The sequence below is a fragment of the Anomaloglossus baeobatrachus genome, chromosome 7 (genome assembly GCF_048569485.1).
Source record: "Anomaloglossus baeobatrachus isolate aAnoBae1 chromosome 7, aAnoBae1.hap1, whole genome shotgun sequence".
NCBI classification, from domain to species: domain Eukaryota; kingdom Metazoa; phylum Chordata; class Amphibia; order Anura; family Aromobatidae; genus Anomaloglossus; species Anomaloglossus baeobatrachus.
Genome location: NC_134359.1, coordinates 73880803 through 73907692, shown reverse-complemented (window position 1 = coordinate 73907692; position 26890 = coordinate 73880803). Strand labels below are relative to the sequence as shown.

The 26890-nt window shown below is 44.6% G+C and overlaps 1 protein-coding gene across 2 annotated transcripts in view; it reads right to left on the bottom strand.

Moving 5' to 3' along the window:
• Window positions 1–26003, bottom strand: part of PPP1R1C (protein phosphatase 1 regulatory inhibitor subunit 1C) — an 87417-nt gene extending 61414 nt beyond the window's left edge. For both annotated transcript variants that reach the window (XM_075317413.1, XM_075317415.1), the window contains exons 1-2: window positions 25542–26003; window positions 21248–21308 (exon numbers count right to left, since the gene is read on the bottom strand). In XM_075317413.1, the coding sequence (XP_075173528.1) occupies window positions 21248–21308; window positions 25542–25805 (325 nt within the window). In that variant the 5' untranslated portion in view covers window positions 25806–26003. The remainder of the gene's footprint in view (window positions 1–21247; window positions 21309–25541) is intronic.
• Between the last annotated feature and the right edge of the window lie 887 nt (window positions 26004–26890).

Genomic DNA, 26890 nt, shown 5'->3' with positions numbered 1-26890 from the left:
TCCTGCTCATCTCCGCCCCTCCGCTTCTATTGGCGGCCGATTAGTGATGTTGCGGTGACGCCGAATGCACCTCCCCCTTGAAGGAGGGATTGTTCGGCGGTCACCGCGACTTCTCCGAGGAGGTATGTGCGTGTGAAGCTGCCGTAGCGATAATGTTTGCTACGGCAGCAATCACCACACATCACATGTGCGACGGGAGCGAGTGCTATCGCGCTCGACATCGCTAGCAATTGCTAGCGATGTCGCAACGTGTAAAGCCTGCCTAAGGGTGTGCATATTTATGCAATCACATTATTTAAGTTATTTAGGTTTCTTTTTCCCCTTGAAATGATTTCAGGGGTTTTTTTTTAGTTCAATTGAACAGATATGGGTGATATTAAAATTTGTAATAATTCTGAAATTATTTTTATTAGTAAGATTTTTTTTTATATGATAAAAATCTGACTTTTTAAAAGGGGTTTATATCCACTCTGCTTGGAGATGTTCTGAAAAATAATCAAATAAAAACATCACCCTCAATAGTACAAAGATCCATGGACCGAGCAGTAGGGCTACCGGTGCCAAAACTGGGCCAGCGGGATTCAGTGCAACAATCTTCCTGATAACCAAATGCAGATGTGTACTCTTTAGTTTGCAATTTCTGCCAACTTTAGTGAAATTTCCACGCTCACACATAGTTATACCAGTTAGGCAAGTTCATAAACGGTTGTGTTTTTACAGGATGTAAGCCATCTCTCACTCTCAGGACACAAAAGTCAGAATATTAGTATAACTCCAATATGGAAGAACAGTCCATGAATATGATGCATTCTTGACACCTTCTTGCATAATGGCACAAAGAAAGCAAAAGCTAGTTATAAGTGGCTACCTTCAGTCAGTTTAGCAGTATCAACCAAAAGAGGAGAATAGAATTTATGGGAGAAAGGACTTGGTTAGACACCCTTAAAGGGAACCTGTCAGGTGCAATATGCATGCAGAACAACGAGCAGTTCTGGGTGCATATTGCTAATCCCTGCTGAGCCGTCCCAGAATCTAGTAACATAGATAAAGAGCTCTTTAGAAAAAGTATTTCTAAAGATCCTTTATGATATGCTAATGAGTGCAGGGACTAGTGGCAAGGGCCTTAGTTCCTGCGCTCATTCTGCCCCTTAGCTTGTTAGCACACCCTGAAGGGCGTGCTTACATGGCAAGGGGGCCGACAAGCCAAGGAAACTAATGCCCTTGCAACTAGTCACTGGACAGGGGTGTGCTAACTTGCTATTTAATGCCCACTGCCCAGCACCATCATTGGCAGTGACGCGCGTACCTGTGTCCGTTGCATCGCTTCAGAACGCTGGGCATAGGGTTAGTACGCATGATCAGAAGTCCCCGACACTTCCTTGATGCGCATTACACCAATTTGAAGTTGGGACGTGTACACCCGACCTCATAGTGCGCATAACCAAAAGTCCGAGATCATGCGCACTGAGCCAAAATTTGGCATCGAGCATGGTGGCAGCAGAGGTGAGCACAAGCATGTCTCTGACGCTGTGCATTCATTAGCAAGTTAGCACACTCACACAGGGGCATACTTACATATTAAGGGGGCCAACTAGCCAAGAAAACTAACGCCCTTGCAACTAGTCGCTGGCCTCATTAGCATATCATAAAGGATCTTTAGAAATACTTTTTCTAAAGATCCCTCTATCTATGCTACTATAGGCTTGGACAGTTAGGCAAGGGTTAGAAATATGCACCCACAATTGCTCGTGATTCTGGGTGCATATCGCACCTGACAGGTTCCCTTTAAGAGATCACACATTGAGCTATTTTATTGGGAATACATTTTAAGTTAGCAAAGGCCACAAATAATTGCAATGTCAGATTGTCTGGAAATCAATGTGGGGTCTGCACTTTTAACTTCCAAATCTATAAATATAAAGTGTAAGGAAGGGTTAATACAAATTACAGATAACTGTATAAACTGGGATTAAAAAATAAACTAATATCTAAAAATGCTTTAAAAAAGTAATACTTTCAAAAGCTATAACAAAAAGAGTTAAGAGGAGCGAAAAATAATATGATCTACAAAGTAACGAGCTAATAGTAAACAATATTTACATGTAACCATGTTTTATGCTATTTATAAATACAAGTAAAAGGATGAAAAGAGGGAAAGAACGCAGAACAAAACATGTTTCCATGCGGAGCGCTGTATTTTTTTTTCATCTGCTTCTAAGAAGTCAACTTCCTTTGAGTTACAGTAAGATATCAGATCCGACTGTCAGCCATAAAATATTAAGAGGAAGCAGAACACCAAGGATAAAAGCTCAGAGGTTGGCACCCGGCCAATTCACACAATACAGGGCTCAGCCATGGTCTTTAGGGAGCATGCTAACATTGACTGCGAGGTTTAAGGTTATTTTATTCTCATACTGTAAAATATCGCTAACCTTAACTTGACTTCGGCTTTCTGTAAATCAGTAAAAATAATTCTGCGGAGTTCTGCATTATATATCAGTGGAACATAGTGATATTCCAATGGAAACATTATGTCGGGACGCAAGCGGGCTTAACTGGAAGACAACTGGCTAACCACCAGATTTTCCATTCTTATAAATTTACAGTACGACTAAAATGTATTGTAAATGATTGTAACAATAAATAGCTGGCTATGATTTCCATAGCACTTAGTAGTCTTAGGCTAAGTTCACATTTCCGTTGTTTTGTATTAGTCACATGCGTCGCTTGACGCATGTGACTGATGCGCTGTTCAACGCTGTACAACGGATGACAAAGAACAGAATTCTTTGTCGGATTCCGTTGTGTGCGGGGGGCGGAGTTCGGGGGGGGGGAGCCGAGCGGGGCCGTGGCACTGAGGACGTCAGTGCTGCAGGGACTGCAGGACAGGTGAGGTGTGTGTGTGTGTGTGTGTGTGTGTGTGTGTGTGTGTGTGTGTATACACATGCTGAATGCGGGAGGGGGCGGAGCCGAGCGGGGGGCGGGGCCAGGCGCTGAGGATGTCAGTGGCAGTGCTACGGTCTGCATGGCTGGGGACAGGTGAATTGTGTGTGTGTGTGTATACACATGCTGAATGCGGGAGGGGGCGGAGCCAAGCGGGGGGTGGGGCCAGGCGCTGAGGATGTCAGTGGCAGTGCTGCGGTCTGCATGGCTGGGGACAGGTGAGTGAGTGTGTGTGTGCGCACACATGCGGAGCGTGAAAGGGGGCGGAGCCGAGCGGGGGGCGTGGCCAGACGAGGGTGTCAATGGCAGTGCTTGTCTGCATGGCTGGGGACAGGTGTGTGTGTGTGTACACACATGTGCGGAGTGCGGGAGGGGGCGGGGCCGAGCGGGGAAGTGTCGGCCTCCCTGCACACGTAACCAGACTAAATATCGGGTAGCAAAGCACCCGATGTTTACCTTTGTTACCCGATATTTACCTTGGTTACAGGCCTACACCGCTTAGCGCTGGCTCCTTGCACCGTAACCAGGGTAAATATCGGGTAACCAACCAAAGCTGGTGACGTGTGCAGGGAGCCAGAGAGCATGCGCAGCGAAATCCGACGGATCGCGCTGCTCAAAAAAAGTTACATGCTGCGTTCCTCCCACCCGGCGGTCAGTCGTTCCACAACTGATCAGTCGGGCGGAGGGTGCAACGCAGCATCATCAGTCACAATCCGCTGCTCATACAAGTCTATGGGAGCAACGGAATCCGCTAAACGGATTCCGTTGTTTACAAGCGCAGCGGATTGTGACTGATACATTTTAGCGGAAATGTGAACTTAGCCTTAACTGGAAAATGATTTTGTTTCGGAGCCCCAATCTCGGGATCACTGGGGTCGTAGAGATCAGTAAACTATCACCCAACCAATGGAGCAAATGATCCGGTTTTTGCCTTCAGGCACAATCTGGTGTAAAAACTGATGCAACGGATCAGGCGAAAAATGGATCAGTTGCATCAGTTTTTTCCATCAGTTCCTTCAGTTTTTGGATGGATCCGTTATGCGAGCATGCTCAGTAGCAAAAAACGGAATCCGCCGCTGTAATGCGTTCTTTGCCGCATTACGACGGATCCGTTGACCATATGCTTTCAGTGTACATGATGCAGGACGGCGCCGAATCCGGCGGCGCCCGTTTTTTTGCCACTGCCAAAAAACGTTCCATGCGGTGTCCTTTCTGGCAGCTGAATTAATTAAGAAATAACGTCTGGAACACCAATTCTGAGTCTGAACTGGGTGCAAAAACCTAAAAAATCTACACTATATGGAGATAAAGTATGCACACCAGTGACCATGTAAGGGGAATATATGAAAAGCAGAAACTGCTGTGTGAATACTGACATGAAAAATCCAATAGCTAGATGTAAAAATGAAAATATGAAAAATGGAACCTGCATTACTGCCATGAACATATGAATAAAGAGAAATTTAGCTATTGAATTGATCAATGCAATAGAGCCCCAACACTACACCAAAGTATTTCTCTACGTTGGGGTCCCTAGCTTGTGTGTGTCCTCTCATGCAGTTAAAAAACTTACCGTGTATGGGAAGCTGAGACCCAGGCTATATATACGTATAATGTGGACTGGCAATAGGTGTGGGTTGGGCCGGGTTCACAAACGAATGACTACAAATAAATTAAGAAATAACGTCTGGAACTCCAATTCTGAGTGTGAACTGGGTGCAAAAACCTAAAAACACTTTCTGGCAGCTGGACACAGACATTTTACCGGATCCGGTGCACGCCGGATGCAACTCAAGGGTATCAGGCACAATCCGGTGCTAATACAATTCAATGAGTAAAAAACACATCCGGCACCGGATCCGTTTTATCCGGTATTCGCCGGATTGTAGCTGACAGCAAAAACCGGATGTGTGAAAGCACCCTTAAGAAGTCATAACTAATGATATGAGACGCCTTCAAAAAGGAAGAAATATCCATCTACAGACAGCTGCCTTTGGGTGCCCACTTCTCATCAGTGGAAAGCAGGATACTAGTTAAAAGGAATCTGTCAGCAGGTTTTTGGTATGTAATCTGAAGACAGCACGCTGCAAGGGTTAAACATAGAATTCAGAGATGCCTGTCTTGTCAAGGTCCAATTTGTTGTTTATTTGCTATGTTTGTTTAAGCAGCAGGACTCATCATTGCTCTGACTAGAATGTCACACGCATGGCAGTCCGGCATGTCACCCTCTGCTGATTGGCACCTTACCTTCTATGTATAATCTCTATAGAGAGCCTGGTGTGGGCGGGGACAGCTCTCTCAGTTCTGCTACATGACTAAATTGAAAAATTGTGATTGTGTTAGAACGGCTGCAGCCAGTAATCTAAGTGATACATCATTGTATTCAAGGTCTCGTTGCCTACATCATGCTTAGATAAGGTAGCAAAAACTGCTGACTGATTCACTTTAAACAACTTATTTTAAGCCCTTGATGTGGATTTAAGGGGTGCTGTTAAGTTCATGGTGGGGATGACATGGGTCCAAAAGTGACTCAAGTTGCCTAAAGGCCACATATACCTGAAGTGGGTCCTACAAAATCATTTACACTGATAAGTCTTCAGTGGTGGGCTTAACTGCAGCAGACATACTTTTTTAGCATAATACAAACTTAAGTTTAGTTTTCTTTGCAGTACATTAGTTGAGATTTAAAAAATAATACATGTAGCAGTGAAATCTAAACATGGCTTCACTTCATCCTTATGTCTATGAGAACTAGTGCTCGTACTCAGCTAAGCTCAGAATGACATCATACATGTTATATAAGACTATGGCTGCTTTCACACTTGCGTTCAGCGCAATCCGCCGCTATGGAGAATAGCGCAGTCCGTGCGCTATTCTCCATAGACTTGTATTGACGATGCACTGTGACACAAGTGTCAGCGTTGCATCCACTGGACAACGCTGAGTCGTTATTTTGATGCAGCGTCGGGCGGAGGGAACGCTACATGTAGCGTTTTTTGGGTCGCTAAAATATCGCACCTTGACGGAATCTGTTAGAATCCGCCAAGGTGTTTAATGATTGTCTATGGTGGCGGATTCTGCCACAATGCGCTAAGTGGCGGAATCCGCTGACGGATTCCGTCATGTTCTACTGAGCATGCTCAGCATGTCCAGCAGAACGATCTAAATCATTTAAAATCACTCCTGGTCTCTCTATCTCTCTTTGTCGGTCGGTCTCTCCCTCTCTCCCCCTCTCTCATACTCACCGATCACTGGCGCGGCGCTGCACGGCTGTCGCACTGCTCTGGCGGCTTTTTCTGCATTTGAAAATGCCGGCCGCTCATTATTCCATCTCATATTCCCTGCTTCTCCCGCCCACCGACGCCAATGATTGCTGTGACCAATCACAGCCGCCGGTGGGCGCGTCTATGTAGTGCAGTATAATAAATAAAGAAATAATTTTAAAAAAAAAACGGCGTGCGGTCCCCCCAATTTTGATACCAGCCAAGATAAAGCCACACAGCTGAAGGCTGGTATTCTCAGGATGGGGAGCCTCACGTTATGAGGAGCCCTACAGCCTAAAAATATCAGCCAGCAGCCACACGAAATTGCCACATCCATTAGATGCGATAGTCCCGGGACTCTACCCGGCTCATCCCAAATTGCCCTAGTGCGGTGACAATCGGGGTAATAAGGAGTTAATGGCAGCAGCCCATAGCTGCCACTAAGTCCTAGGTTAATCATGGCAGGTGACACCCCCAATGATTAACCCATAAGTGAAAGTAAATAAACACAAACACCCGAAAAAATCCTTTATTTGGAATAAAAGACAAAAAAAACACCCTCTGTCACCACTTTATTAATCCCCAAATACGCCTTCAGGTCAGGCGTAATCCACACGACGTCCCACGACGCATCCAGCTTTGCTACATGAAGCTGACAGGAGCGGCTGTAGAACACCGCCGCTCCTGTGAGCTCCACGCAGCAACTGAAGTGAGCCACACGATCAGCTGTGCCCTCATTCAGGTTACCCGCGGCCACCGCTCTCAGGTGGAGGACTTCAGCTGTGGCCGCGGTCACCTGAGTGACTGCACCGCTGATCACGCGGCTCACTGCGGTCACTCAGGGGATTTGCAGTCACCTCTCTCTCTCCTTTCGACCGCAAATCTCCTTTTGCGGCGAAACATTAAAAAAAAACAAAAAAAAACGTTCTTTCACAGGAATCCGATACCTTTATTAGCACACTATTTGAAAGGCATCCGTCACATGCGTCACACAACGCACTGTGACGGATGCCTCACAACGCAAGTGTGAAAGCAGCCTATAGCGAACCCTGAAGATAGAAAACTGCACAGACAGTGTATTACATTGCACATTTACACCATTGCAGAAAGCTTGGAACAGAATATGAAGTTTTTGGAGTAAAAAATATTCAATCTTCCTGATGAGACAACCCTTGACAAATTGTCGAAGTATACATTGTTTGCTTTGATCAATTTGTGTAAACAGGCATTAAAACGACCACCGATTAACAAAAGTCTTGCCACCTCTCCCTGGCAAAGACCACGACACGCTCACCCTCCCGGTCTCTCAGTGGTGACGTCTTACTTGGTCTCTGCCACCAGCTCTGGGACCTGCGCACACCACACAGGTCTCCTGGGAGTGCACTTAGGGTGTGCATGCACCTACTCTTATAGGGTCGGAAAGCCTATGACTGAGAGGCACTAGTTACTTAAGGCATCCTGCCCCTATGGGAGGTGCCTGGGCGACGGGGTCTATTGGTAGAGACATGTTGCTAGTTATTAGGTCCCACTCACGTACCTGTATCCTAGAGTCTACCAAACATACTGCACCCATCAGTATCTGCTGTACCCACTGCACCCATAAGTATCTGCCGTAACTACGACACCTGCCATATAAGGCCTCTGTACCGGCCTGAACCAGCCGTCTGCATCAGCCATCCTGGCTGCACCAGAGATTGTACCTGCCTCATCTGTGCCCGTACCAGCGTTACCTAACTCTGGGGTCAGTTATCCATGTACCGTGACTCCATGAGTCCCACCTGGTGGCTACCTTCCAGCGCAAGCCTATCTTCACCATCAGAGGCACTAGTGAGAATGAGGTAGTCGTTTAATTACTCCAGTCACGACTAGCTGGTACTGTGGTCCAGTGGGTCCACACCCGCGATCATAACATTTACCTATCAACAGTTATATTGGGGCGTCGATTGGTACATGTAAATAGACCCTCAGTCTTTATGGACCAAAGATTATTATTCAGAAAACATATCTGCAGGTATATTGGAGGCTGTGCACCACCTACAGACCATGACATATATACAAGGATATTTTTCTTCGTCCTTTTGCCCACATTACGCACAGAGGTTTTTGTTTTTTTTGTTTTTTAACAATAGAGCTATTGAATGGAGAATATTCATAAAGAGTAGGAATTATGCCTGTGTTCTAGAGTAGTGTTATATAAAGAGTTATAGCAGATACTTTAGTATTGCCATAAAACTCAATGATATAAAATCTTTCAGGTCACTATGTTAAAAAAAAAATCATAAAATACTATCACACTGACTCCTGAGGCTCACGATAGAGATCACTTCTCAGGAATTATGTTATTGTGAAGGGTAAAGGCCACGTCTCACTAAGCGACATCGCTGCTGAGTCACGTATTTTGTGACGCAACAGCGATGTTGCTGTGTGTGACATCCAACAACGACCTGCTGTGAGTTCGTTGGTTGTTGATGAATGTCCTGGACCATTTTTTGGTCGTTGCTCTCCCGCTGTGAAGCACACATCGCTGTGTTTAACAGTGGGAGCCAACGATCTGAATGTGCAGGGAGCCGGCTTCTGTGGACGCTGGTAACCAAGGTACACATCGGGTAACCAAGCAAAGGCTTTGCTTGGTTATCCGATATTTAGAGAGTGAAAAATTTAAAAGGGTCTGAATACTTTCCGGACCCACTGTATCTGTATTAACAACCCTAATTATTCAATTTTTGTGTTTCTATTTACTACTTTCGGTGCCCATTAAAGAGGTTGTATCTTCATGTATAGGGATGAGTGGACCCGTGGAAGTTCGAGTTCACTGGGTTTGGCCAGACTTTAGTTAAGACCTAAGCCACACGGCATGAAAATCGGTGCGAGTGGAGTGCGATAAAAAAAATCGCATTCCATTCGGACCAATATTGGCCTATGTGTCAGCACCCATGAGCGATTATTTTGTTAGCTCTAAGCGGACCGAGAAAACAATTGCAGCATGCTGCGACTAATACGATCCTGTTTTCTCTGGTACCCATTCAAGTCTATAGGGTGAGAGAAAAATCGCACTGCACTCGCGGTACACTGGTGAAGAGCGGGAGATAAATCCCTCCCTCCCCAGCGCCTGCCTGCCCCTCCGCAGCGCCTGCCTGCCCCTCCACAGCACCGGCCCGCCTGTCCTCATTGCCGGCCCACTCCCCGATCATACCTTAGTTGCAGGAACACTCGCATGACACTCGGCTCTGTTGTACTGCCAGCGTGAGCCGAGTGTCATGCGAGGGGATCGCAGTAATCCCCGTTTGGCCCCAGCCTAATAGTTTGGTTTGGGACCCAGACACCTGACCCAAATCCCATATTAGTCAATGGGGGACCTGAACTACGATGCTTTAAAATGGTCATAGTAAGGGCTAGGGGGCTTCAAAATGAAGCAAAACGAAGGTAAGAGCAGAACAATTGCCCTGCAAACAAATGTGGATAGGGAATAAAAAAAAAAACAACTTGGGCTCTCACCTATTTTTGATAATCAGAGCAAGTAAAATAGCCATCTGTGAGATGCAACTCTCAGCTGTCTGCTTTACAATGGCTGGTTATAAAAAAAAAAAATACGACCCCATGCTATTTTTTTAATTATTTAAATAATTTAAAAAACCGGCAAGGGGTCCTGCCTAATTTTGATAACCAGCCAAGTTAAGCAGACTGCTGGGGGCTGGAATTATCAGGCTGGGAAGGTGCATGGTTATAGGGCCCGCCCCAGCCTAAAAATAGCAGCTCGCAGCCACCCCAGAAGTAGCGTATCCAATTGATGTACCAATTCTGGTGCTTTACATAGTTAAAAAGTTACATAGTTATGTAGGTTGAAAAAAGACCTAGGTCCATCTAGTTCAACCTTCCTCCACTAATTATATATTTTGTCATTGAATCATTTATAAACGAATATGTTGTGTGTACTGAGGAAATCATCCAGCCCTTTTTTTAAAAGCTGTTATAGTGTCTGCCATTACTACCTCTTGTGGTCGGCATTCCACAGTCTGACTGCTCTAACTGTAAAGAACTTTTTATTATTTAGCTGACGAAATCGCCTTTCTTCGACTAGCAGGAATATTTTGCCCAACTCTTCCCAAATGCCCTGGTGTGGTGCCAATTTTGGAGTTGATATAAGCTGTGATTTGACAGTTGACATCAAGCCCAGGGGTCAGTAATGGAAAAACATCTATCAGACACCCCCACTACTAACCTGGCAAGTGTACAGTTAAAACACACAGGAAAAAAATAGTTTATTTCAATAGACTCGCCATTCTCCCTTGTTCACCAATTCATTAATTAAAAATAAATCTTCGAAGATCCAACATAATCCAGTGGTGTAATGTCACACAACACACACCAAAGCCTATGGAGCTTAGTTCTCAGAATGAGGCTCCATAAGTCACTCCTGGTCAGCAGCAGACTTGGAATTTCTCACGTTTGCTAGAAATTCTGTATCTTCCGCTGGCTGGGAATGACCCTTGGAAAATTGGTCTGAGAACATTCTCAGAACGAAGCTCCTTAGGATTCGATGGGTGTCAAGGGACATTGCACCATTGGATTAAGTCACATCTTTGAGGTTTTTTTGCTAATTTATAAATTGATGAATGAGGGAGTATGGGGGGAGTCTGTAATCAAATAAACAATTTTTATTCTGTGTGGGGGTGTTTGTTTTTTTAACTGTACACTTACCGGGTAAGTAATGGGGGTGTCTGAATGATGTCTCTTCATTACTATCAATTTACAGCTGACATCAGCCCCAAAAGTATTACCCTGATTGACACTGCATCAAGTCAATTGGGTAGAGCCGGGTAAAGTGCCGGAATTGGCATATCTAATGGATGCTCCATATCTTGGGTGGCTGCAGGCTGCTATTTTTAGACTGGGAAGGGTAAAATAACCATGCGACTTTCCAGCTTGATAATACCAGCCCCCCGCTGTCTGCTTTACCTTGGCTGTTTATCAACAATAGGGAGGACACTACGCCATTTTTTTTTAATTATTTATTTTGTTCCCAGCAGTGTACTGGCATCTTCCCATGCCGAAAAGCTTGTTCATTGGTTCGTTGAAGCCATTCAACAAACTATTCAGCATCCGAACAGCACCCGAACTCTGACAAACATTTCCATGAAAAGTCTATGTTTGAGTTCGAGCCCCTGACACTAGGTGCCAAGTACAAACCCAAACTTTACAGTTCGGGTGCACTCATCCCTAGTCATGTGTAATCAAGAGTGCACCCCTCTCCCTGCCTCCCAGTCTCCTGTTTGCCAAGGAGCAGTGCTCTCTATGTAGAGGTAGCTTTGCCTCCTCAGCAACAAAGGAGTGCAGGGTGATACTGGATCCGGCCAGCTTCACAACAGCATTTGTGACCTCTATAGCAAAGAGATTAGAAGCACCATATTCATAGCCTAGGAGACGGGCCACTGCTGATAGACTACAGAGGTGGCTGGCAAACTAGGGAATTATCAGAAAAAAAAAATTAAACTGCAACTGTTGTTTTCATTTTATTTCATAAATCAATAGTACACATGATAAGCAACTTTATAATATATCTTATCAGACATAAAGAATTTGCTTCTTTCTCTGCCAGAAATGATGAGTCATTATCAAAATTTTTAATTCTGAGGTCAAATCAGATGGGTACCATTTTTTTTTTTTTTGCATACAAGAAAATCACTGATAAAGCACTGATGGCAAAAACAGACAAACTTACCAAAGACTGTGAAAAATCACATTCAAAACATCAAAATCAATCCTCTTTTTCCGAACGAGAATAATCATTACATCTGAATTAGACCTTATAGAAACATACATTGATAAGATCTGTCAACAGCAACTAACTTGCTTGTGAAAGTGGATCTGTCACCAGATTTCAGTATACAAAGTACATACATTATTACTGTATATAGAGCTCAAAGACCTGATGAAGCCGGTTTCTTACTTTAAAAATCCATATAATATCTGCAAGGAGTTTGTATGTCCTTGTGTTTACGTGGGATCCCTCCGGTTTCCTTCCACACTCCAAAGACATAGTAATAGGGGATTAATTTGAGAGCGCCAATGGGGACATTGTTACCAACGAATGTAAAGCTCTGTGGAATTAATAGCGCTAAATAAATTAATAAACATTATTATTATTATTATTATATAAGCCGTTATTTAAAATCCTTATATTAAAATCAGCATTTTATGACTCCAGTTCTAGCTATATCTATAAAACGTTAATTTCAATAGCAGGCAAGACAATATTCAAATGGAGTTATGCAGCCATTCTTAAAGGGTTATTTCCCAAAAAATAGTGATTCCTTATGTTAAGTATAGTGGCTAACTTCCTGATCTCTAAGCGTCTGGATGCTGTAATGCCATGCAGTCCTGCAATATGGGCTCTTTAGCCCCTGTTCGGAATCTAGTGGAGGTCTGCACAACCTCCACAAATTCACTGTCAATGAATAGAGCACAATGGCTCAGTGGTTAGTATTGTTGCTTTGCAGCGCTGGAGTTCTGATTTCAAATCCCACCAGGGATAATATCTACAAGGAGTTTTCTAACTTCTCCCTGTATTTCTGTGGGTTGTGAGCACCAATGGGGAGAGTGATGATAATGTCTGTAAAGAGCTGAGTAAAAGTAAATAAATTAGATTTTGGAGAGAATATCCATTAAAGAGGGTGTCTGGGACTTTTAGATTGATGGCATACCCTCAAAATAAGTCCTCAAAGTGTTATCACTGTGGGTGAGACCGCCACTGCACAGCACTTTGATTGGTATTGGCTATATGTACAGTCAGGACTGAAAGTGTTGGTGCCCTTGAAATTGTTCCAGAAAATGAAGTATTTGAAATATTTATAGCATATGAAGTATTTCGCCCAGAAAATTGCAATTACACACACACATATATATATATATATATATATATATACAGTTAGGTCCAGAAATATTTGGACAGTGACACAATTTTCGCGAGTTGGGCTCTGCATGCCACCACGTTGGATTTGAAATGAAACCTCTACAACAGAATTCAAGTGCAGATTGTAACGTTTAATTTGAAGGTTTGAACAAAAATATCTGATAGAAATTGTAGGAATTGTACACATTTCTTTACAAACACTCCACATTTTAGGAGGTCAAAAGTAATTGGACAAATAAACCAAACCCAAACAAAATATTTTTATTTTGTTGCGAATCCTTTGGAGGCAATCACTGCCTTAAGTCTGGAACCCATGGACATCACCAAACGCTGGGTTTCCTCCTTCTTAATGCTTTGCCAGGCCTTTACAGCCGCAGCCTTCAGGTCTTGCTTGTTTGTGGATCTTTCTGTCTTAAGTCTGGATTTGAGCAAGTGAAATGCATGCTCAATTGGGTTAAGATCTGGTGATTGACTTGGCCATTGCAGAATGTTCCACTTTTTTGCACTCATGAACTCCTGGGTAGCTTTGGCTGTATGCTTGAGGTCATTGTCCATCTGTACTATGAAGCGCCGTCCGATCAACTTTGCGGCATTTGGCTGAATCTGGGCTGAAAGTATATCCCGGTACACTTCAGAATTCATCCGGCTACTCTTGTCTGCTGTTATGTCATCAATAAACACAAGTGACCCAGTGCCATTGAAAGCCATGCATGCCCATGCCATCACGTTGCCTCCACCATGTTTTACAGAGGATGTGGTGTGCCTTGGATCATGTGCCGTTCCCTTTCTTCTCCAAACTTTTTTCTTCCCATCATTCTGGTACAGGTTGATCTTTGTCTCATCTGTCCATAGAATACTTTTCCAGAACTGAGCTGGCTTCATGAGGTGTTTTTCAGTAAATTTAACTCTGGCCTGTCTATTTTTGGAATTGATGAATGGTTTGCATCTAGATGTGAACCCTTTGTATTTACTTTCATGGAGTCTTCTCTTTAATGTTGACTTAGAGACAGATACACCTACTTCACTGAGAGTATTCTGGACTTCAGTTGATGTTGTGAACGGGTTCTTCTTCACCAAAGAAAGTATGCGGTGATCATCCACCACTGTTGTCATCCGTGGACGCCCAGGCCTTTTTGAGTTCCCAAGCTCACCAGTCAATTCCTTTTTTCTCAGAATGTACCCGACTGTTGATTTTGCTACTCCAAGCATGTCTGCTATCTCTCTGATGGATTTTTTCTTTTTTTTCAGCCTCAGGATGTTCTGCTTCACCTCAATTGAGAGTTCCTTAGACCGCATGTTGTCTGGTCACAGCAACAGCTTCCAAATGCAAAACCACACACCTGTAATCAACCCCAGACCTTTTAACTACTTCATTGATTACAGGTTAACGAGGGAGACGCCTTCAGAGTTAATTGCAGCCCTTAGAGTCCCTTGTCCAATTACTTTTGGTCCCTTGAAAAAGGGGAGGCTATGCATTACAGAGCTATGATTCCTAAACCCTTTCTCCGATTTGGATGTGAAAACTCTCATATTGCAGCTGGGAGTGTGCACTTTCAGCCCATATTATATATATAATTGTATTTCTGAACATGTTTTTGTAAACAGCTAAAATAACAAAACTTGTGTCACTGTCCAAATATTTCTGGCCCTGACTGTATATACACATATACACACACATACATACTAGAACTTTTTCATTGAAGACAAATTAAATGAAGAATAATACCAAAGAATTTGTGATTGCAATCATTTTCAAGAATAAACTGAGTATTATCTGACAGAATTGCAGGGATGCCAATACTTTGGCCAGCACTGTGTATATATAGACTAGAAGGTGGGCCGATTCTAACGCATCGGGTATTCTAGAATTTATTGCGTAGTTGATGTATGATTTTTGTTATATATATAGATGTTGTTGTGTGCAGTTGCCAAGTGTTTGTGTAGGGCGCTGTAAATGTTCTGGGTGTTGTCTGGGTGTGGGGATGCGTGAGAGTGGTGTTTGTGTGTTGTGTGTTGGGGAGAGGAGGATAATAGGAGTAGACCTGGGGGGGAGAGGAGGATAATAGGAGGACTAGTCCTGGGGGGAGAGGAGTAGTCCTGGAGGGGAGAGGAGTCTAATAGGAGGAGGAGTCCTGGGGGGAGGAGTCTAATAGGAGGAGGAGTCTAATAGGAGGAGTAGTCCTGGGGGGAGAGGAGTCTAATAGGAGGAGTAGTCCTGGGGGGGAGGAGTATAATAGGAGTAGTAGTCCTGGGGGGAGGTGTCTAATAGGTGGAGTAGTCCTGGGGGAAGTGTATAGGTGCCTAATGTGTGCCAGGGGCGTGGCCGAGCAGGCACAGTGTGCCAGGGGCGTGGCCGAGCGGGCACAGTGTGCCGGGGGCGTGGCCGAGTGGGCACAGTGTGCCGGGGGCGTGGCCGAGCGGGCACAGTGTGTCGGGGGCGTGGCCGAGTGGGCACAGTGTGCGGGGGGCGTGGCCGAGCAGGCAGTGTGCGGGGGGTGTGGCCAAGCGGGCACAGTGTGTCGGGGCATGGCCGAGCGGGCACAGTGTGCCGGGGGTGTGGCCGTGCGGGCAGTGTGCCGGGGGCGTGGCTGAGCGGCCAATGCATGCGGGGGGCGTGGCCGGGCAGAGCCTAGCGGCCAATGCGATGGTTGTCACTGTAATGACGTCATTTTGGAGCAAGGCAGATACAGAATAAGACAATTATATATATACTAGAAGGTGGCCCGATTCTACACATCGGGTATTCTAGAATTTACGTATTGTGTAGTTAATGTATGATTTTTGTTATATATATCTATATATATATATATATATATAGATGTTGTCGTGTGTAGTTACCAAGTGTTTGTGTAGGAGCTGTACATGTTCTGGGTGTTGTCTGGGTGTGGCGGGGGGTGAGAGCAGTGTTGTGTGTGTGTTGCGTTGTTTGTGGAGCGCTGTGTGTGTAGCGTTGTGTGTGTATGTGTTGCACGGTTTGTGTGGGTGTGGTGTGTTTTGGGGGAGGTATGTTTTGTGCAATGTGTGTGTTGCATGATATGTGCGTATATTTATGTATGGCGCGGTGTTTGTGTGTTGGGTGTTGTGTGTGTGCAGCGTTGTCTGTGTGTGTGGGTGTCTGTGTAGGGCGGTGTTTGTGGTTCCCAGTGTGTGTGGTGTGTTGTGTGTGTTGGGGGAGGTGTGCACCTCCCATTGTGCTCCATCCGCCATGCTGCGCACCCCCCATCGTGCTCCATCCGCCATGCTGCGCACTCCCAAACGTGCTCCATACGCCATGCTGCGCACTCCCAAACGTGCTCCATCCGCCATGCTGCGCACTCCCAAACGTGCTCCATCCCCCATGCTGCGCACTCCCAAACGTGCTCCATCCGCCATGCTGCGCACTCCCAAACGTGCTCCATCCGCCATGCTGCGCACTCCCAAACGTGCTCCATCCGCCATGCTGCGCACTCCCAAACATGCTTCATCCGCCATGCTGCGCACTCCCAAACGTGGTCCATCCGCCATGCTGCGCACTCCCAAACGTGCTCCATCCCCCATGCTGCGCACTCCTCATCGTGCTCCATCCCCCATGCTGCGCACCCCCCATCGTGCACCATCCTCCATGCTGCACCAGCATCAGCCTCTCTGCCCTCAGCATCAGCCTCTCTCCTCCCAGCATCAGCCTCTCTCCTCCCAGCCTCAGCCTCCCCCAGCATCAGCCTCCCTCTCCCAGCCTTCCCCAGGATCAGCCTCTCTCCTCCCAGCCTCCGTCCTCCCAGCCTTCCCCAGCATCAGCTTTCCCCTCCCAGCCTCCCTCAGCATCAGCCTTCCCCAGCATCAGCCTCTCTCCTCCCAGCCTCAGCCTCTCTCCTTCCAGCCTCCCCCAGCATCAGCCTCTCTCCTTCCAGCCTCCCTCAGCATCAGCCTCCCCTTCCCAGCCTTCCCCAGGATCAGCCTCTTTCCTCCCAGCCTCCTTCCTCCCAGCCTCCCCTTCCCAGCCTCCCTCAGCATCAGCCTTCCCCTCCCAGTCTCCCCCAGCATCAGCCTCCCCAAGCATCAGCCTCCACCAGCATCAGCCTCTCTCCTTCCAGCCTCCCCCAGCATCAGCCTCCCCAAGCATCAGCCTCCCTTGTCCCAGCCTCCCCCAGCATCAGCCTCCCCCAGCATCAGCCTCCCTCCCCCAGCATCAGCCTCTCTCCTCCCAGCATCAGCCTCTCTCATCCCAGCATCAGCCTCTCTTATCCCAGCATCAGCCTCTCTCCTCCCAGCATCAGCCTCTCCTCTCTGTCCCCAGCATCAGCCTCTCTCCTCCCAGCGTTCCCTAGCATCAGCCTCTCTCCTCCCAGCCTCCCCCAGCATCAGCCTCCCTCAGCATCAGCCTCTCTTCTTCCAGCCTCCCCCAGCATCAGCCTCTCTCCTTCCAGCCTTCCCCAGGATCAGCCTCTCTCCTCCCAGCCTCCGTCCTCCCAGCCTTCCCCAGCATCAGCTTTCCCCTCCCAGCCTCCCTCAGCATCAGCCTTCCCCAGCATCAGCCTCTCTCCTCCCAGCCTCAGCCTCTCTCCTTCCAGCCTCCCGCAACATCAGCCTCTCTCCTTCCAGCCTCCCTCAGCATCAGCCTCTCTCTCCCAGCCTTCCCCAGGATCAGCCTCTCTCCTCCCAGCCTCCTTCCTCCCAGCCTTCCCCAGCATCAGCTTTCCCCTCCCAGCCTCCCTCAGCATCAGCCTTCCCCAGCATCAGCCTCTCTCCTCCCAGCCTCAGCCTCTCTCCTTCCAGCCTCCCCCAGCATCAGCCTCTCTCCTTCCAGCCTCCCTCAGCATCAGCCTCCCCTTCCCAGCCTTCCCCAGGATCAGCCTCTCTCCTCCCAGCCTCCTTCCTCCCAGCCTCCTCCTCCCAGCCTCCTTCAGCATCAGCCTTCCCCTCCCAGTCTCCCCCAGCATCAGCCTCCCCCTCCCAGCCTTCCCCAAGATCAGCCTCTCTGCTCCCAGCCTCCTCCAGCACGCCGTGCTCCTCTGCCGACACTCACACACACGATCGCATACACTCACACACACCCGATCCCGACACTCACACACACCCGATCCCGACACTCACACACACCCGATCCCGACACTCACACACACCCGATCCCGACACTCACACACACCCGATCCCGACACTCACACACACCCGATCGCATACACTCACACACACAGACAGACACTGACGATATCGCACATACGCGCTCACATTCACAACATCCGGAGATACCACATGCTTCTGGCCATGTGATCCTCCGTCAGGTCCTGGAAGGTCACAACAGCACAGTATCGAGGCCGAGAAGCAAGCGATATCGCCGGATGCTGTGAGTATGTGGATGCGATGTGTGTGTGAGGTGTGTGTGAGGTGTTTGTGAGAGTGAGTGTGATCTGATGTGTGTGTATGTGTGTGTGTGTGCTGTTATGTGCGTGCGTGTGGATCTTCCGCCGCTGCAGGACCTTGATGTGCTAGTAACTATGCTAGGATGGTTACCAGCGCATCACGTCCCCCACTCGCACGGGAGCCCACACCAGCATACGGCGGCAAGGCCAGCAATGCGAGGGTAAGTGTCGGCTGGGTTGGCGGCGTACGCTGATGTGGGCTCCCGTGGGGTGGGGTGGGGGGGGGGTTGTACAGTACTCACCTGGGAGCCGTGACCGTGTCAGTTCGGGGAATGCGCGGGGGGGGGGGGGGGTTTGGCAGAGCTAACGTCCATTGCGTGAGGGGGGCGGGGCGTGGCGTGGCCGAGTTGCCAATGCCTGCAGGGTGCCGGGGCGAGAGGCCAATCTGTGGGGGGGCGGAGCCTGGGCGAGCAGCTGGCCAATCCGTGTGGGGGCGCAGCCTGGGCGAGCGGCCAATCGGTGTGGGGGGGCGGGGCCATGGCGAGCCCAGCGGCCAATCAGCTTTGTGTCACCGTAAGGACACAATGTCACCAGAAGGACACAATTTTGAAGCATGACAGACAGACAGACAGAATAAGGCAATTATATATATAGATATATATATGTTTATTCTCTTTGTGTGTATTGGAACAACAAAAAATACAGTGTGGAAAAAAAAAAAAAAAAAGGCAAATTGGACACCACACAACTGCAAAAATGGGCTGGGCAGAATTTTTTGCACAACCTTTGAAACAACTGCAGTAATTCGCTTCCTGTAACCATACAAAAGCTTTTAACATCTATCAGCTGTAATTTTGCACCACTCTTCTTTTGAAAATGCTCCAGGTCTCTCATATCTGAAGGCGCCTTCTCCCATCAGCAATTTTAAGATCTCTGCACAGGTGTTCAATGGGATTTACATTCGGACTCATTGCTGCCACTACAGAACTCTCCAGCTTTGTTTCCATCCATTTCTAGGGGCTTCTTAAGAATGATTAGGGTCTTTCTCCTGCTGGAAGGACCCATGACCTAAGGCTCAAACCCAGCTTTCTGACACTGGGCACTACATTTCGACCCAAAATCCTTTAGTAATCTTCAGATTTCATGACACCTTGCACGCAGTCAAGGTACCCAGTGCCAGAGGCAGCAAAACAACCCCAAAACATCTTTGAACCTCCACCATATTTGCCTGTAGGTATTGTGTTCATTTATTTGAAGGCCTCAGTCCATTTTTGGTAAACAGTAGAATGATATGCTTTACCAAAAAGCTCCAACTTGGTATCATCTGTCTTCAAATTTTCCCGTAAGGATTTTGGTTACTCACATGCATTTTAGCACTCTAGCTTTTAATGCTCTGTGTCAGCAGTGGGGTCCTCTTGGGTCTCCTGCAATAGGGTTTAATTTAATTCAAATGTGGACAGACAGTTTGTGCTGACACTGATGCTCCCTGACCCTGCAGGACAACTTGAATTTCTTTGGTACTTGATCGGGGCTGCTTATCCACCATCTGGATTATGCTGAGTTGCAAACCTTTCATCGATATTTATCTCTGCCTGACTGTATACAGGGAGATTAGCTCCAGTGCCATGGATTGAAAACTTTAAGATTATGCTGTGGACAAAGGAAAATATAGATCTCTGGAGATTGACTTTGAGATTGTTGATATTTTTCAACAATTTTTGTTCTCAACTCCCATTCTCGTTCTGTACTCCATGATTAGTATCTTACACATACACACACAATGGAAAGATTGAGTCAACTTCTCTTTTTATTTGGATTCAGATGCGATTTTCATATTGTCCACACCTGTCACTTTTGAACGAGCATCACATGCTTGAAACAAAGTTGTTTACCCACAATTTTGTAACAGTGCCAACAATTTTGTCTGGTCTATTTTTGGGGTATCGATTTAAATTATGTCCAATTTTACTTTTTGTCCCCTTTATGTCTTGTTCCATTACACAAAAAAAAACAACACAAACATGTGTATAACAAAACATTTAACTGCAATAATTTTCTCGGATAAGTACTTCATTTTTAGGAACAATTTCAAGGATGTCAACACTTTTCTCCACGACTAATTTTTATTCATAAACCGGTGTTACGGCGGCCATATATGCTCACTTGCAGTTGATCCGAATATGGAGCAGTTGTGCAGTACCCGGCTGTGGCCGCTATATCGATGTAGCAGTGCAGCTCTGCGAACGAGTACTTTTCAGTACTTGACGCTGACACTACTAGTTAATCGGTGGAGGTGCCGTGTATTACACCCCCACCAATCAGATATTGATGATCTATTATAAGGATAGGCCATTAATGTAAAGGTCCTGGACAACCCTGTTAAATGGATTTTCAAGGTACATCAGCCTCACCAGATCTAAGAGATCTTTTTAATAATAAATGCACTGAAATCTGATGATAGATCGGCCTTAACAGGTTCCACACTACAAAGTAAAGAATGAACTGAAAAATAAGAAACCGCATAAAAGGAAAATAAGTTATATTACAAATATGTTAGATTGTGGATATTAATTATATGTATCTATTTAACTTATATTTATTCTACTTGGTCTTAGATGTGTTATTCAGAGGTTTAGGAAACAAAAAAACCCCTTCATATTATAAACAATGAGTAAACGCACATCCTAAGTGCCATTTCAATACAACTGACAGCATTGGGAAGTGGGATCCTCTGCGGAGGCAGACATAAGCATAATAGAAGATTCCTATTGTGTTATATACAATATTAGATTTACCTGGCGGTGATGGCTCATTTATAATAACCAGAGACGCTGGCGTCGGCCTTCTTTTTCTGATCTGTTTAAAATATAGACAGTGAATGTAAGCGATGTCCTACAAATGCGCAGCCCATTGCCTCAACCGCAACGTACATCTACTGCCACAAGGTTTATCTGCAGGTTGCAAAGACATTACTACTCCAGGTGTCAACATAAGATAGGGGCACAATAAACCGCCTCCAGAACTGGTGCCCCCTCTAAAGGGAACCTGTCACCAGATTTTGGCCTCCTAAACTAAAATAGCACCTTAAGCAGCTCCTGTGCTGCATTCCATGAAGGTGCACATTACCCCCTGACACCCCCCCCCCTGTAGACCCCACAAGTACATTTATAAAATTTTCTGCCATGTCTGTAAATTGTCTGGTCTGATAGGCGTTATAACTCCTAGTTCACGCGGGCGTACTTTGCTCAGGCCTGCTGCGGGCAGGGCAGAAAACATAGGTGCGCCTGCGCGAACCGATGGGTTTTCTGCGCAGGCACGAGACTTTGCTCACCTATGTAAATGGCATTCGAGATGTCATCAAAGTCAATCAGCACAGGAGGAGGGGGGAAAGGAGGGACAGGAGGCGCAGATTAGGCTAGCCATCAAACCGGACAATTTACATCCGAGGCAGGTGATTTTATAAAAGGTACTTGTGGGGTCTACGGGGGGGAGGGGGGGGAATGTCAGAGGGTAATGTGCACCTTTATAGAATGTGGCACAGGTGCTAGTTTTAGTTTAGAATGCCAAAATATGGCGACAGGTTCCCTTTAAGTAAACCACTTAGTGATAGTTTAAATTACACCATCATTAATTTCTCCCTTTCCAGATCTCTGCTTGTTGTCATTCAATAGAGAAACCTTCACTGTTTACTTCCAGTGGATGAAAAATCTACACAGGTCAAAGACTGAATATAGTAACAATCCACGTGTGTCAGGATCTGAGAAACTTAAGGATCCATTACAGATACAGACTGTATCCACATTTCCCATATAAAAAAAACAGCAAGAAGAGATTTTACAAACTTTTTTTTTCAAGAACATACAAAACAAAACGGACACAAAGTTGGAGACCGAGACAATGAATCTAAGATATTCAAGGTGCAGATTGTAAAAACCACAAGCAATTAGAGCAATTTTCATCATACAAAGTAAGTTTATTTACAGAAACCGTAACCACCCCTTTAAATTTAAAGTAACATGTAGTGCTCTGTTTTCCCCCCAAAAAACACCACTAATTTATACTTTAGATGAATGTACCTTGTAGATGAATGCATCTATGAATAAAATTAAACACATTTTAAACATTTGCTGTTAACATAACTTTAATAGTAAATGTGTTTTGAATTGAATTATACATATAACTTACACTAATACAGTTGAAACCAGAAGTTTACATCCACTATCTATATAGACTCATCTGCAGGTTTTTTTCTCAGCTCTCTATATAGACACACCTGCAGGTTTTTCTCACTATTTGACATGAAATCAGAATAAACCTTTCCCTTACTAGGACAATTAGGAACCAAAGTTATTTATATTTGCAAATGCCAGAATAATGAGAAAGAGAGAATGTTTAAAGGCATTTTATTACTTTCTGCAAAAGTCAAAAGCTTCCCTCCATTTCATCAATATTTGGTACCATTGCCCTCAAACAGTATGACTTGGGTGAAACATTTTGGATATCCTCCACAAGCATCTCACAATAGTTGGTAGAAATTTGGGCCCATTTCTACAGACAGAACTGGTATAACTGAGCCATGTTTGTAGGTTGCCCTGCTCATAAATTTTCAACAGGATTGAGATCAAGGCTTTCTGATGGCCACTCCAAAACATTGATTTAGTTATCCTTAAGCCACTTTGTAACCAGTTCGCAGTATACTTTGGGTCATTGTCCATTTGAGACGCATTTCCACCCAAGCTTTAAGTACTTAGCTGATGTCTGGAGATATTACTTCAGTATTGCCAGATAATCCTCTTTCCTTATGATGCCATCTATTTTGTAAAGTGCACCAATCCCTCCTGCAGCAAAACAACCCCACAATATGATGCTTCCACCCCCGTATTTCACAGTTGGGGTGGTGTTCTTAGGCTTCAAAGCTTTTCCATTTTCCCTCTAAACAGAACAATGGTCATTATGGCCAAAAAGTTCATTTTCAGTTTTTTCAGACTACAGGACGTGTCTTTAAAAATTAAGGTCTTTGTTCCTGTGTGCATTTGCAAACATGAATCTGGCTTTTTTATGTTTCTTTTGGAGTAATTGCTTCTTCTTGGCAGTGTGGCCTTTCAGCCCATGTTGAAACAGTACTTTTTTCACTCTGGACAATACCAGCTTCTGCCAGCATCTTCACAAGGTCTTTTGCATTTGTTCTTGGGTTGATATGTACAAGTCTGACCAAAACACAGAATCTGTCTCCTTCCTGATTGGTATGATGGCTGGACATTACCATCTTGTTTGTACTTGCCTGGAAATGGTTGTACAGATGAACGAGGCATCTTCAGATAGCTAGCAATTTCACTCAAGGATGAACGATATTTGTGCAAGTCCACAATTCTATTCCTTAGATTTTGGCTGATTTCTTTTCCCATGATGCCACACACAGCAGCAGTGTGTTTCAATTGTGCATTAAAATACATCCACAGATGTGCCTCTAAATAACTCAGATGTTGCCAATAAACCTATCAGAACCTTTAAAAGATGTGACATCATCAAATGGGCTGTTCCATATTGCTTAAAGGCATAGTACGCTTCATGTAAGTAAACTTTAACAAAAATGCATTAAAACATTCTCTCATTCTTGCATTTGGCAAATATACATAATTTTGGTTCCTTATTGAGCCAAAACGAAAAAGTTTATTCTGCTTTCATCAGATAATGAGAAAAACATGCAGATGTGTTTTTTTAGATAGTGGATGTGAACTTCTCATTTCAAGCACGCATATATTATATATAGTGTAATATGTATATATATATATATATATATATATATATATATATATATATATATAATGTATCTTATACAGTGTGTGTGTGTGTATATATGTGTATATATATATATATATATATATATACACATATACACACACACACACACTGTATAAGATACATTATATATATATATATATATATATATATATATATATATGTGTATGCTAATAGCAAATGTGTTTGTCTATGAATTGAATTACACATATGACAGATTATATCATTAGTGTTACTTATGATATGTGTAATTCAATTCATAAACAAACACATTTACTATTAACATATCTAATATAGTTATGTTAAAAGCAAATGTGTTTGAAATGTGTGTAATTTATTCATAGATGAATTCTCCTACAAGGTACATGTATCTTTTAAGATTTTTTTTGTTTCTGAAAATACATTGTATAGAGCGATAGAGCACTTGTGGAAAGAAGTTTCTTGTAATAACTTATATTTAGTGCTTGTTTGATTCTCAAGCCAATATAACATTTTTGTTTGTTTTAAACTATAATTCTAAAAGTAAACAAATAATTTAGAAAGTGCAATTATGTGAATGATCATGTACTGTAGCTTGTGCCTGGCCTGTATCTATGTGCTTCAGCTACAGCACATTTTAATCGTAGTGATACTACTGAACGAGACATGGGAAATGACTTTTGGTATCTGAGGCTGCATTGTACTGATGGGAATGTAAGCAAACGTATTCCAACGTGAAGAGCAGGCGTCCTTACAAGGACTAGATTAGTGTTAATGGAAATTTCCATTTGTAAACTAGAGCTATATATACAGTGTTCTAGGTAAACAGATGCCAATACCCCATGTTGTATTATATTTTAACACTTTTTTTTTTTTAACTAGGAGAAAACAATTTCCCACATTACGATAGACACTACAAGATGTTCTTTGGGCTCATCTACACGACTGTATTAGAGATCTTTGATTTTATTTTTTTTTTTTGTAAACAGGACTGGTTCCTAATTGGAGTAAGAAGGGAACCATTTCTTTAAAGGAAAATTTTTATATTTCCCCACCCGTCTTACTTTCTCATTTCTATGGGGAAAAACATTATTCCAAGACCTCACAAGGGGCCATGTAAACAAGCTCCTATGTAGTAAACACTTAATGAAATGCAACAAGAACTAAACAGATTTACGTAACAGCCCAATAATGAAAATTAATATAATTGCTGTTATGTTTCAATGTGTTATAAATCACAATAAAGCCTAAATTCACAAAAAGATTAAAAAAAAAAAAACCATCAAAATCAAGGATACTTTTTACGGTTACCTGTTCTGAGGCTTCTGGATCCAATTGACTCTGAAATAATGGCACAGCAAACTGTATCTTTTTAGGACTGTTGGGTTCCATTTTTGTACAGATGGTGGTTGAAAGAAAAAAATAATTTGACACCCTCCGATAAAGCCGAGTAGTCCAAGTATCTAGCCCTTGGCAAACGCTTTTAAGAGGACTCTCAATGCAGTTTGGAGATAGCTGTATTTCCAGTCTTATCAAGTGCTGCGGCATGAAAAGAGCAACTCCCTTATTCCACATCAATAGCAGTTCTTGTAACTGGTTCGCCTTTTTTTTTTTTCTTCAGTCCTTTAGATCCTCTCCACACAAAGCTAAAGGAACAATAAGCTAATTGTGCACCAGTCCCGCTTCTGCACATGCCAGGGATTCACTCAGAGCTTAATTGAAAATGCAATGCTAGCCTTGAACGGCCCAGGAGTCCTGGGATTTGGAAAAGTGGATAGATCCACTGTACATTACTAACAGTCTACTCAAAAATGCAATATAAGCTTCCTCCGAGTATTGCTGATGGACCATGAATATTTAATCATGACAAATCAGAAAGTGAGGAGGGCAGCGCAACCGTGTATCTGGCGGACCACTCTCAGCTTGTCCTGATGTTTAGACAAAAAGGTTTATCATCTTTTGTACAAGGCAAACAAATTGATATTAATTGACAGCAGCGCAGGAGAAAATTCAAAATGTCAGTCATGTAATTAGTTAAGGTCAATTTAGAGTTGTCGCAGAAAGCCACAACTGTTTAGAAAGGTAATATCCAAAAATATAAGTGTGCCATTCTATTTCAGGCATCTCTCCAGTTCATTAACCCCCTTCATGACCGGACGATTTTCCATCTTTTTATGCTTTTTTTTTTTCCCCTTTGCTTAAAGGGAACCTGTCAGCAGATTTGGGGCCTATAAGCTGCGGCCACCACCACTAGGCTCTTATATACAGCATGTTAGAATGTTGTATATAAGAGCCCAGGCCGCTGTGTAGAATGTAAAAATCTCTTTATAATACTTGCCTAAAGCGGTCACTGCGATGGAGTTGGGTCATATGGGTGTCTCCGTTGCCCGGTGCCTCCTCTTTCAGCCAGCTTAGTCCTACATTTGAAGCCTAGGTGCATGACGCCTCCTACTTCATAGACACTCACCGATCCTGCGCAGGCGCACTACAATACTTTGATCTGCCCTGCTCAAAGAAGATCAAAGTGCGCCTGCGCAGGACCTCAATGCCAGTGAGTGTGGATTACGTATGACGCATCATGCACCCTGGTTTCAGAAGAAGGGTGACAAAGATGGCCAAAAGAGGCGCCGCCTCCACCGGAGAACAGAGACGTCCATATG